This window comes from Capra hircus, chromosome 21, assembly GCF_001704415.2.
Source record: "Capra hircus breed San Clemente chromosome 21, ASM170441v1, whole genome shotgun sequence".
Lineage (NCBI taxonomy): Eukaryota > Metazoa > Chordata > Mammalia > Artiodactyla > Bovidae > Capra > Capra hircus.
The window spans coordinates 21415091-21427531 of record NC_030828.1 but is presented as its reverse complement, the minus strand read 5'-3'; the positions used below and the strand labels follow the sequence as shown (position 1 = coordinate 21427531).

Below are 12441 nucleotides of genomic sequence, written 5' to 3'. Positions count from 1 at the left end.
TTGTCATGAGGGTACTTGACATTAATGTGTCCTGAATGTACACATGTAGCAAGGACCAGGCTCCTTTTAAGAGGGTCGTTATTATGCATGTCGGTTGGTCCTGTGCTGCCGGCTGAATCACAACTCCCAGGAAATTCTGTAGCCGGGAAATTGAGACAGAGGCATTAGCTGCTTTTAGTTACCTCTAGTGAGAAACAGTTGGCCATAGGAAGCCATAAATGGAGGTCTGTCTGTGATACCAGTTTGTTGGATCAGAGCTTCCCAAACTCGACTGATCACTAGAAACCTTGAAAGGTCATTTTTAAAATGCAGATTCCTAAGCTTTAACGCTGTTTCTACTAATCCAGAATCTCTGGTGTGGGGCCTGGCTGCTATGATTCTGCACAGGCCAGTGGTGGTCATGTTGTCTTTTGCTGCCTTATTAGTCCAGAAGGAGTGGACTTTTGAAAGAATGAACTAAGTCTGGGTCCATGTCTAAAAAAGGAAAGAAGATTGAGGATATAAGTTGCACCTGCTCTCATGTGATGGGCCTCACTGCTCCTTTTGTTTGGGTCGTGGGAGTTAAACTTTTAGAGGATGTGACTGGAGTTTGAAGTATTTCCTGTTGGTGTGGAATAACTTTCCAGAGTCCATCAAAGGCAGGGGAATAGGGAGAATTAGAGGAAAATTTACTTAAACTGCCAGGCTCAGTTGGGTATACTATAGTTTCGGTATAATTGTCTTCTTTTAAAGCTTCAGCTCAGCTTTTAAGTTCCTCTTGGGAGTAGTTTTAAAAATAGCCATCTGAGTTCCAAATTTAGCAAGTGAAAGAGCTTAATTTAAGTTTGGTCTGTTTTTCTTGTATTATCTCTGTGTCTGGTTTTGGTACCAGAGTAATAAAGGCCTCACAGAATGAATTGAGTAGTGTTCCATCCTCTTTTACTTTTTAGAAAAGTTTGTAAAGGATCAGTGTTTACTTCTTTAAACATTTGGTAGAATTCACCAGTGAAGTCATATGGTCCTGAATTTTTGGTTTGGTTTTATTTTTGTAGGCTATGTTTTGATTTTTTTTTTTAAACTGATTTTTATCTCTATATTTGGTATAGATCTGTTCAGATTTTCTTCAAGTAAAATGCCTCTTTTTCTTTCACTTTGCCTTCAGGGAATTCCGTTACGCATATATCTTCCCTTTACTCAAATCTGCTGAATCCCTCTAGTGACTATTTCAGTTATTGTGTTTTTCAACTCCATAATTCAATCTTCCTTTAATGTGTGTGTGCGTGCGTGTGATATTCTCGATCTGGTGAGGCGTCGTTCTCGTTTCCCTTAGTTACCTGAGCATGCTTTGGATTGCTGACCGCCTGTTCTGTCTCCTGGTTGTCTGCTTTATTCTTTTCCTCTCTGGACTGTGCTATCTTGTTTTTTCACACATCTCGTAACTTTTGGCTGAAAGCTAGACACTTTAATAATGTAATAGAGAAGGGTTGGGAATCAGCTTCTGCCCCACCTTGGGGTTTATTGCTGTGCCGGTTCACTTCTGTCGTTGCTTGCGTAGTGACTTTCAGTTCTTCCAAGTCTGTGTTCTTTGTCATGTGTGTCCGCTGAAGTCTCTGCTTGGTTAGCTAGTGGTCAGCTAATGATCAGACAGAAATTTCCCTGAATGCCTAGAACCAGCAAAGCTTCCAGCCTTTGCTGAGGGGCTTTGTGTGTTGGGGCCTGCCTTCAACACTCAGCAAGGCAGTTCACAGTTTTGCTTTAACCTTCACTTCATGCTTGCCCGCCTCAGACTCAGCCAGTGGCTGTGCAGAGCCTACACATGCACTATCATCGTCTAGATCCCCGTCCCAGGAACTTGTCAGCGCTTTTCAGAGCTGTCTGTGGACATCTTATTCTCTAGCTTTTCCTCTGGAGTTGGTTTTATTTTTTTGTGCACGCAGCCTGTGGGATCTTAGTTCCCCGATCAGGGATTGAACTCCAGGAGTTGAACTCTCCCTTGGCAGTCAGAGCATGGAGTCTTAACCACTGGACCGCTGGGGAAGTCCATCTTTTTAAGCTCTTCTGTTAGCCTTTTTTTTGCCTAAGTGTGTATCCACTGTCTCAGACATCTCTGATGTGAAGCAGTTACCCCTTACTGTTTTGGACAGATACTCCAGAAAGGCTGTTTGCACTGGGCGTGCTCTGAGTCAGGTCAAATAAAGAGAACCTAGCTGTGGTCTTCCAGGGAACCCCCTAATGTGTCAACTAATGACAGTTCTCTGGGAATAGGTAGATTTGAAGGAGGAAGGTGTGTACGGGGTGGGAGCCGAGTGGGTGGGCAGAGCACAAAAAGGGAATAAAGCTATTTAAAGCGCCACAAACCTCACTCTTCTTACAGAGAGTCAACTGTTCTTGATAAACTCTCTCTGACTGCTGGAAGCCTTTGGTTAATTTCTGGAGTTTTGAAAAAGTTAATTCTGATGATTTTTGCCAGTGTTTTTGTTGCTTTTCTGTAGAAGGGATATTCAGAGGTTCTGCCTCTACTGTTTTCACCAAGTCACTTCTCTTCCTTTAAATGTAGTGCCTTGGGAATCCTTGTTGAAAGTAGATTACTGGTCAGTGGTTAGTATTGTTTGAATGCCAAGGCATGGTATTAGTGATGCCTAAAGCTCAGCTTCTGCGTGCAGCAGTGCCGAATCGAATCTCAGAGACAGAGTTTTGAGTGAAGCAGAAAAGAATAGCTTTATTACTTTGCTAGGCAAAGTGGGACACAGCAAACTCCTGCCTTGAAAAGCTGCATGTCCCCACTTGGAGAAGACAGTAAGAAGTTTTATAGACTGATGGGTGGGTAGTGAGGTAAGGAAGCGTCAGCGTCATCAACCTTTAGGTCCAACTAGTCTGGGGTCTACATGCTTGTGGGCAGAATACCAAACCCAGGGAAGGTCACAGAGGCTGAATGAAAGCTGTTTCCTGTAATCAAAGAAATGGGAGACAGAAAGACTCTGTGCCCCGGGACCCCACAGGGCCCTGCCTCAGCATCATCAGGGGTTCTCCAGGAGCTCGTAACTGTAAATATGAACGGTGTTTAGTCTCGCTCGTCCTCAGCCGCCGCAGCCTGTGTGTGCATAGGCATGCATGCGTGCACGCAGCTGAGACCCAGCGGGTGCGCGCTGACACAGCTGGCCCAGCCGCCGGAATACCGGAGGCTTTTGTTTGCTGCGCTGCTCCTGCCCCAAACCTCCCAAATGTGTGGCACCCCCAGTTCTAGCTCTTTCCCTGAACGTTTACTGTGAGCAACTAGGAGATCGATCCCTAAACCGTCAAGGCTCCATTTTGACTGCTCAGCACTTGTGCTAATAAATGTTTTATAGATTCATGTATGTGTGTTTCATGTGTATATGGTAGGTATGATGCTTTAATGTATATCTATGTGTGTATATAGCATGGCTAATGTATGTGATAAGTGCTAAGATACTACATTTATATTACACATATATGTGTCTACACATTTATGAATATTTTAGAAATCATGACACGTGCATCCATGCCACATAAAACAAGAGAGACTTCTAAGGAGGTTTTAAGGGGTGAGAAGTGCCCTTTGTGGGCTTCCCTGGTAGCTCAACTGGCAAGGAATCCGGATCAGGAAGATAATAGGCTACCCACTCCAGTATTCTGGGCTTCCCTGGAGGCTCAGACAGTAAAGAATCCACCTGCAGTGTGGGAGACCTGGGTTCACTCCCTGGGTTGGAAAGATCCCCTGGAGAAGGGACTCTACCCACTCCAGTATCTTTGCCTGGAGAATCCCATGGACAGAGAAGCCTGGCAGGCATGGTGTCGCAGAGTTGGTCACAACTGAGCGACTTGCACTCTCACAGTGCCCTTTGCAAATGTCTGTGTGCTCTCCATATATACACAGAAAATGGTAACTGTTCTTGTTTTCACCTGTCTTCCCTTTCCTTTCCCTGTATCTTGTGGCATCTCTACCTCTTTTATCTCCAATCACTGCCCACTACTTGGATTCTTGTTTCTGGTCCCTGGCTCTTGACCTCTTCTAAAACGCAGTGTGCTTCAAAGTGTAGTCAGAGATGTCAGGGGATGTTATTTCGGTATATTTTATATGGCATTTTCACATTAAATCTATTCCATCTTAATATCCTCTACAGTATCTCGTCAGGTTTTTAACTCTCTAGAGTGGTTTGAGTTAATCCTTAGAGCAAACTCTCACAGGAGGATGTTGGGTTTTGTCATCTGATTTGATCTAATTGGAGCAGTGAGGTCCTCTTCTCGCCTTATACTGGGATGATGGTGTGTGTCGTCTGTCTTGCCTCCTTCAGTCAGAGGAAGGATGTTTCGATCTCATTTCCCCCTGACCCCCCTGAGACACAGATCGAGTCTGTTTTTTTTCCCTTTCACACCGCAGCTCTGTCACTCGTTTCTGAGGAATGTATGAAATGTGTGTGTGAAAGGCCATGTTTTGTTCCTCCTGCTCTAGTCTGCATGGGACAAAGATGACAGAACTCTGGATGGTCAGAATTTCTTTTTCTTGATATTTACTTGTTTATTCAGCTGCACCAGGTCTTTGCTGCAGCACAAGGGATCTTCGATCTTCGTCTTTCATCTTAGTCGCAGCATGTGAGATCTAGTTCCCTGACCAGGAGCTGATTGAACCTGGGCCCCCTGCATTGGGAGCACGGAATCTTAGCCCCTCGACCAGCAGGGAAATCCCCGGGATGGTCAGAGTTCTTGTTAAGCTCCGCCTTTCTCCAGATGCAAGGAAGGCTGAGCCAAACCTCCCAGCTTTGCTTACAGGAGATTCTGTGCAGAGATCGCTCGTGTACGATTAGCCTAAAAGTGAACCTCCAAATGACGCGATTCTGTGGAAGTACCCATTTTTAGGGTGCAAGGACGTTTACGCCACTTCTCTCAGAGACTACACCTTCAGCTGTCTCGCTCACGACTTCTCAGTTTAAGTTGTCACTGACTCAGTGTATTATCTCATGTTGAAACTATTACTTCGCGCTGCCAGTGTTTATTCATAGGACTCTTGAGAGTTGTGTGTGGCCATTTTCTATTTTGAGTAACAGAAACTGACCGGTGGTAGAGAACAGCTAAGTTCTGCAGCTGTTGGGTGACTTGTTCTTGCGTTTGTTTATTGGAGTCCTCTTTTCCTTTACCGAGACTGTGAGCTTCTTACATTGGGACAGTGCCTATGATTGTAAGCCCAGCACTTAACATAATTTAAAGTGGTCTTTCTTTCTAAAACTCTGCATTTGAGCGAAATCTTTACTTTGGATTTCAGGTGCCTTCCTTTGGCCTTACCCTGTCACCAAGGCACTTTGTAAACTGCGGGGATTTGTGACTTCTTGGCTTGGCTGAATGAAATAGTGTGTCTCTCCCCAATAACAGAGGAGGAAAGCCAAGCCTCCTCTAAGATTTTGTAGTTTCTTCAACTACTGGGCGTGCTGAAGACAGTGAAACTTTCCATTTTTTCCCAAAGCCAAGACCCTGCTTCATCTGACAACACAATTAAAGTAACTGACCCCAACCGTCTCCTTGGTGCCTTGGCAAATTATATTTATATCAAGCAGTCTCAAAGGATTTTTTGAGCTGCAATTTATCCCAACTGCTATTAGCTCAAGCCTCAGGAGTAGTTACTCTTGCTAGGTCTGCCAAGGTTGTCTCAAACACAACTCTCCCAGCCTGGTCACTTTGAAACCCGAGGTGCCTTGCCTAAAAGGAGAAAAAGACTCCATTTCTGCCTCACTCTTGTCACTAGTATTCAACTCAAACTACACTGTGGGCTGGAGAAACTCTTGCTGGCCACGCTGAGTAAACTAATCATTTATTATGTTTCTGTGTGAAGATGTGTCTCTAAGTTTCCAACAACTGATTTAACTTCCAAGTTTTAGAATATAAGTTGATGATAAGCTTAAATTCCCCTAGTGACTCCTAGCCTTACATGTGATAAAGTCTTGATAGTCTTAAAAATAGTGGTCATAGAGAATGTATTTTTGTTGTTGCTTAGTCGGTAAGTTGTGTCTGACTCTGTGCGACCACATGGACTGTAGCCCACCAGGCTTCTCTGTCCATGGGATTTCCTAGGCAAGAATACTGGAGTGGGGTGCCATTTCTTTCTCCAGGGGATATTCCCAGATCAGGGATCAAACCTGTGTTTCCTGAACTGGCAGGTGGATTCTTTACCACTGAGCCACCAGGGAACCCCCAAAAATACGTAGAGAATATTTACTCCCTCTGAATATTGCTGGCAAAGAAGGCTTTAAAAAAAAAATGTACTGTGTATTCATATGTGTGCTGTGGTCCTTGTCAGCATTTAAGTCCCTGGGTCTCTTCCCAGTTTGGACCTTTTGCCCCTTCTAGCTACTCTTGTTCTCCTGAATGACTGGAATTCATCTTCCTATATCCGTCACTTATATTTGAGATATTTCTCATGTAACCCTTTTACTAGTTTTTGATGCTGGCTTTTTCCACTTGATTATTCCACGTCTTATATATATGAAACCTCTTCCTCTGTTTCTCACTGAGTCTCAGAAGCCACCATCATGGCATGTACCCTGATTTCATGCCTCTAATACCGTTTTGCTCTTAATGGTTTATAGGAAACCCAGGATGAGTCAGCTGTGTTATGGTTGGATGAAATTCAAGGTGGAATCAGGCAGTCCAACAAAGACACCCAAGAGGCACAGAGGTGTATGTATCTGTTTTATTTCTGTTCTGATGGAAAGTGGGGAGTGGCAAGGTGTTTCATAGCTCAGTACTCAGCTTGACCAAGATAGAGGGCTGGGGATTCTCTGATTGCCTAGTGGTTAGGATTTGGCGCTTTCACCGTGGAGGCCCGGCCTCTATCCCTGAATGGGGAACCATCCCACCGGCCGGGTGGTGTGGCCAAAATTTAAAAAAAAAAAAAGATAGTTGTAGTGGGGACAGTGTGCTAGTAAGCAAATCTAGATGCTTTCTAAAGTATTCCAGTAACCGTTCTCTCCTGGGGTAGTTGCCTTAGGAATCTTTGCCATCAATGAAGCAGTGGAGAAAGGCGATGTTGGCAAAACACTCAGCGCCCTTCGTTCCCCCGACGTCGGCTTGTATGGCGTCATCCCCGAATGTGGTGAAACTTACCAGAGTGACCTTGCTGAAGCCAAGAAGAAAAAACTGGCAGCAGGTGAGTTATGGGTAAATCAGTGTGTCAGTAAGTAAGAGCTTAGAAATGTCATGGAACAGAGGAAGAGGAAAGGGCCAAGCTGTAGGGAAAGGCACTATATGCAGTACAGGGCTCATTGCACAAGGAGATAGTACTGCCGTGTTTAGAAATAACTGTTTCTGCCCCTTGAGTACAGCTACTGTTAAGAAGGTCAATTTTCTGAAAATGTTTCCTTCATAGGATATAGTTCTGATTACCTAAGCCTATAAGATACTTAAAAGTAGTTCACCTGCAGAAAGGGGGGAATAGAGATAAGATATTTTATCCCATTTTATGCCCCCCCCTTTTTGAAAATTAACTAGAGAGACTGAGTGTTTGCAAGTCTTTTATGAGAATAGTTTTCTGATACACGTGGTCTTACTTTGGTGTAGGCTTTGAAAGGGGCAGAGGTAGACGAGGTCAGTTTCCCCATGTGGGCTTCATAGGGATTTTCTTTTTATAGTGCGGACATGAATGAGCTAAATGAGACATTACAGAGCCATAATTTAAGAGGCACTGAGGATCCCTGTTTACTCTCACAGACCCAAGGGGCAGGTTTTGGGAATGGTCTTCATTTCGGTTGCTCAGCCTGATCAGAATGATCCTATAGAATTAGACATGTGGCTGTGGGGAGTGTGGCTCTGAGTGTCTCTGATCTTTCCTTTATTTTGTGTCAGGAGATAACAACAGCAAGTGGGTGAAGCACTGGGTGAAAGGCGGATATTATTATTACCACAATCTGGAGACCCAGGAAGGAGGATGGGACGAACCCTCAGACTTTGTGCAGAATTCCATGCAACTTTCTCGGGAGGAGATCCAGGTAGGTCACATTTATTCATAAAAGAAGAAGCTGAGAGACAGTACCTGTAGTTTAGAGGTTATACTACTTAGGAAGAACAAGGGTGTGTGGTCAGAAGCCCTAGACTAACAGTAAGGCTACAGAAAAGATCCTGCTTTGCAGCGTGGGGAACTCTGCTCAGTGTGATACGGCAGCCTGAATGGGAGGGGAGTTCGGGGGGAATGGATACGTGAATCTGTATCGCTGAGTCACTTCGCTGTTCACCTGAAACTGTCACAACGTTATTAATTGGCTATAGTCCAGTATAAAATGAAAAGGTTTAAAAATAAATAATAAATTTAAAAAATAAAATTAAGGCTATATAACTAATTTGGAATAATTTTTTTTAGTACGAGTACCTCAGATCTAAATTAGTAGAACATCTGGATTATAGAATTAGGTCAGATAAATTGGGTGCCCTTTTTTTTTTTTTTTTTTTTTAAGAAAACTTGAATGGTCCAGCAAAAAAGAAAAATGAAAAGTTGTTCTGACACCTCATTAAATACAACTACTCTTACTCTTTCCCAATTTACATGCTTAATCTCTTTTCTGACTATCCCACAAACTCCAAACTTTGTTAGACTATAGCCTGCACTTTCACATAAAGTTAGCATTTTTTTATCTCAGCTTTCAAAGCACATCTTTACCATCCCCTGTGTCTTTGCTGGTGCTGATGTTCATTCTTTTTAGAATTTCTTCATTCATTTGACACTTTCTGAACACCTCCTATCCTCCTACATGTACCAGATATTCTTCTGCGCGTCAGATGTGTAATCATAAACAAAACAAAGTCCCTGCTAATGTGAGATGTCCCTCCCCTGCCATCTACATCTGTCAAAATCCTGGCTGTCCAGGCATACCCATCTCAAGTGTTACCTCCTCTGTGTAACATAGATCAGTGCTCTCCAGAACTTAACGTGTGTGTGTGTGAATCATCTGGGGATCCTGGTGACGTGAGGACTGACTCTGTGGGTCTGACATGAGGCCTGAAATTCTACATTTCTGACCAGCTCCCAGGTGATACTGGTGCTGCTGGTTCAAGCATATAGTTTTAAATACCACCTACATACATAATCATGTCTCCCTGTCTTTGAAAAACAAAGAAGAGAAAAATTTTAATCCTCTAGAGCTCTCCCGATTCAGGCTTGCCTGTAAGTTCATACTCTGTTGTTACTAAATGCCTTTGAGTTCGTCTGTCCTTCGTGAATTCATTTTCCGTTACCATTCACGTCTTAGCTCATGGCTCTCCAGCTCTTACTTTAGTAAAACTCCTGCTTCAGAATGCATCAGTGGCCTTTTAATGGCCAAGTTCAGCGAGGAGGTGTGCTCTCATCATAGGCGGCCTCTCAGTGTGTTTGCTTCCTTAAACCCTCAACTCTTTGGGCTTCTCCAGCGCTGTTCTCTTCTGGTTCTACTTCCGAGTGTCCCTTCTTAATCTTTCTCTCCTTTCGTTTCCTCTGACTCCACTTGTGTTATATCTGGGTTCCATCAGCCCCTTTCTCTTCCTCTGTAGTCTTCCTCAGTCGTCTCTTTCAAGCCGGTAGCCCCCACTTTGGCCTGTGTGCCTGCAAACCTAAGTCTTGTTCCTTCAGACTCGCCGCCTGCCACCTGAGTCCTTCTCCTCACCACCAGGTGTGCCTTTGCATCTGCAGTTTAGGAGTCCAGGAGACACCTCAGCACAGGTTGGCAGGAAAATCGGGCCTGGAGTGGTACATGAGGGTGTATTTTTTTTTTTCCTCACATAAAGTAATTCTGGAGTTGAGCATCCAGGGAAGGTGTGGTGGCTCCACGATCTGGTCTGTCCCAGGGTTCTTCTGTCTTCCTGCTCTGCCATTCTCAAGGTCACCTTGTCCTCCAGAAGGAAAGCAGGCAGAAAGTAGGAAGACGGGGAGGAGAACAGACAGGCCTGATGCCAGCTGTCTGTCTCTCTTAAAGAGTTTTCCTTCCCAAAGATCTTACCAAGCTGCTTCTGCTTGCATCCCATGGACTGTCCCTAGGTCATATAGTCTTTTTGTTTCTGTTTATTTGGGGGTTTTTTTGGCTGCACTGCATGTCATGTGGGATCTTAATTCCCTGACCAGGGACCAAACCCATCCCCCCTGCAGTGGAAGCACAGAATCCTAACCATTGGACTACCAGGGAGGTCCTCATGTAGTCTTTTAACTGTACACATTGCGGCCTGGGGGTAGCAGGGGAACAGCTCTGACATCCAAGACAAGAAGGGACCATGGCTATCAGGTGGGTCTACAGGTGTTCTCAGTAACCATTCTCAGCACTCCTGCCCTCACCCAGGGTGATTCAGGGCTGCTCTCACTGGGATCATATGCTACCAGGATTCTAATTCACCCGCTCACGCTAATCTGCCAGCTACTCAGCTAACCATGCTGCTTTTCTAAAAACATATCTGACGGTTTTATTCCTCTTTGAAGGTTTGCTGGTTCTCCGGAGCTTGTAGTAACAGTCCAAACACGCTAGGCTGCTTCTCCAGACCATCTGTAGTCTGTCCACTCCCCCACAGGGCCCTCCTCTGTGGTGTTCCAGGGGCTCCAGGCCTTGGTGGCACCTGTCTCTCTGTCTTCTTGTCAGTATGACCCCAGATCAGGAAGCACAGTTCCTGGGATGGTCAGCATTAGGTAGTTGAGTGAGTAAAGGAAATGACATGAGGTCAAAGAAGGATGTGAGGACAACTTGGCCTTGAAAAATAGACCTGAAGTCTTCATTCCTGTTTCTTGGCTAAAGGTCTAGAATAGGGGCTTCCCTGGTGGGTCAGTGGTAAAGAACCCCCCTGTCAATGCGGGAGGCATGGTTTTGATCCCTGGTCCAGGAAGATCCCACATGCCGTGAGGTCAGTAAGCCTGTGCACCGCAACTATAGCCTTGGCCAGCTGTGAGCATCAGTGTGTGCACTGCAGATGACACCATGTTAAAACTCTGTATGTGTACGTCTTCTCACGTGACTGCTGTGTTTTCAGAGTTCCATCTCTGGGGTAACGGCTGCGTATAACCGGGAACAACTTTGGCTGGCCAACGAAGGCTTGATCACCAAGCTGCAGGCTTGCTGCCGGGGGTACTTAGTCCGGCAGGAGTTCCGATCCAGGATGAATTTCCTGAAGAAACAGATCCCGGCCATCACCTGCATTCAGGTATTTCAGAGCCTCCTGTGCGCAGACAGCAAGGGGGCTTCCAGAGCAGGACTGATGAACAGTCAGAGCCTATAGTCGAGTGTCTGAGTGTAATGAACAGTCAACACCTGCAGTCGAGTGTCTGAGTGTGATGAACACCCAGTGCCTACAGTTGAGTGTCTGAGTGTGGTGAATAGTCAGTACCTACAGCCAAATGTCTGAGTGTGGTGAACAGTCAGTACCTACAGTTGAGTGTCTGAGTGTGATGAACAGTCAGTGCCTACAGCCGAGTGTCTGAGTGTGATGAACAGTCAGAGCCTACAGCCGAGTGTCTGAGTGTGATGAACAGTTAGTGCCTACAGTCAAGTGTCTGAGTGTGATGAACACTCAGTGCCTACAGTCGAGTGTCTGAGTGTGATGAACACCCAGCGCCTACAGTTGAGTGTCTGAGTGTGATGAACAGTCAGAGCCTACAGCCGAGTGTCTGGGTGTGATGAACAGTCAGCGCCTACAGTCGAGTGTCTGGGCGTGATGAACAGTCCAGTGCCTATGATCGAATGTCTGAGTGGGTTTTTGCCTTCTGACCATCCATCCCTTTCTCTACTGCCACATAATCAAGCGTGTGCTTAATGGTATTCAGTGGTAAGTTGTCCAGCTCGGTGGCAGTTCTTCTCGGCACCTCGCGGTCTCCTAAGACTGTTCCTTTACGTGAGGTTTGAATATGGAGAGAAGCAACTCTTGATTTTGCTTCAGTGATAGGGAAGCGCGGAAAGAATTCTGGGTTAGGAGTTATGACTCCAGCACTGGCAGGTGGCGGCGAGCCTCTTCTCTGAGTTTGTGTCCTCCTCTGTAAATGCAGATGCTAATGTTCATCTTACATTCCTCACCGATTGGTTGTGAGGAGCCAGTGACAGCATCTGTATGGATGCCCTTTGAAAAGCGTGCAGCGCTGTGCTCACCTCCAGGAGGTGGAAGTTGGCCAGGTTCTCTCTTGGTGGAGGTGCCGCCCAGTTGCTCCTTCCTCCATCACAAGTGGGCGTGGTCCTTTTTAAAGCTGTGTCGCGAATTGCTCTTGGGGGATCTTTTTTAACCTCCTCTGAGCCTTGGGAAATGACGTGTCTTCTGTAACATTTGGGTTTCAGTCTCAGTGGAGAGGATACAAGCAGAAGAAGGCGTACCAAGACCGCTTGGCTTACCTGCGCTCCCACAAAGATGAAGTTATAAAGGTACGTTTCCCAGGCAGGGTTTCTCGTCAGCGTGGCATGCGAGCGTGACATGTGCAGAAATGAAGGGCTCTTCTCGTTTCTGGGACCCCCTCTCCTTCTCCAC

The 12441-nt window shown here is 45.5% G+C and overlaps 1 protein-coding gene across 1 annotated transcript in view; it reads left to right on the top strand.

Annotated features, from left to right (window-relative positions):
- Positions 1–12441, top strand: part of IQGAP1 (IQ motif containing GTPase activating protein 1) — a 109016-nt gene that overhangs the window by 71852 nt on the left and 24723 nt on the right. The window contains exons 16-20 of the mRNA XM_018065969.1: positions 6576–6666; positions 6968–7135; positions 7831–7973; positions 10963–11133; positions 12255–12338. Of these exons, the coding sequence (XP_017921458.1) occupies positions 6576–6666; positions 6968–7135; positions 7831–7973; positions 10963–11133; positions 12255–12338 (657 nt within the window). The remainder of the gene's footprint in view (positions 1–6575; positions 6667–6967; positions 7136–7830; positions 7974–10962; positions 11134–12254; positions 12339–12441) is intronic.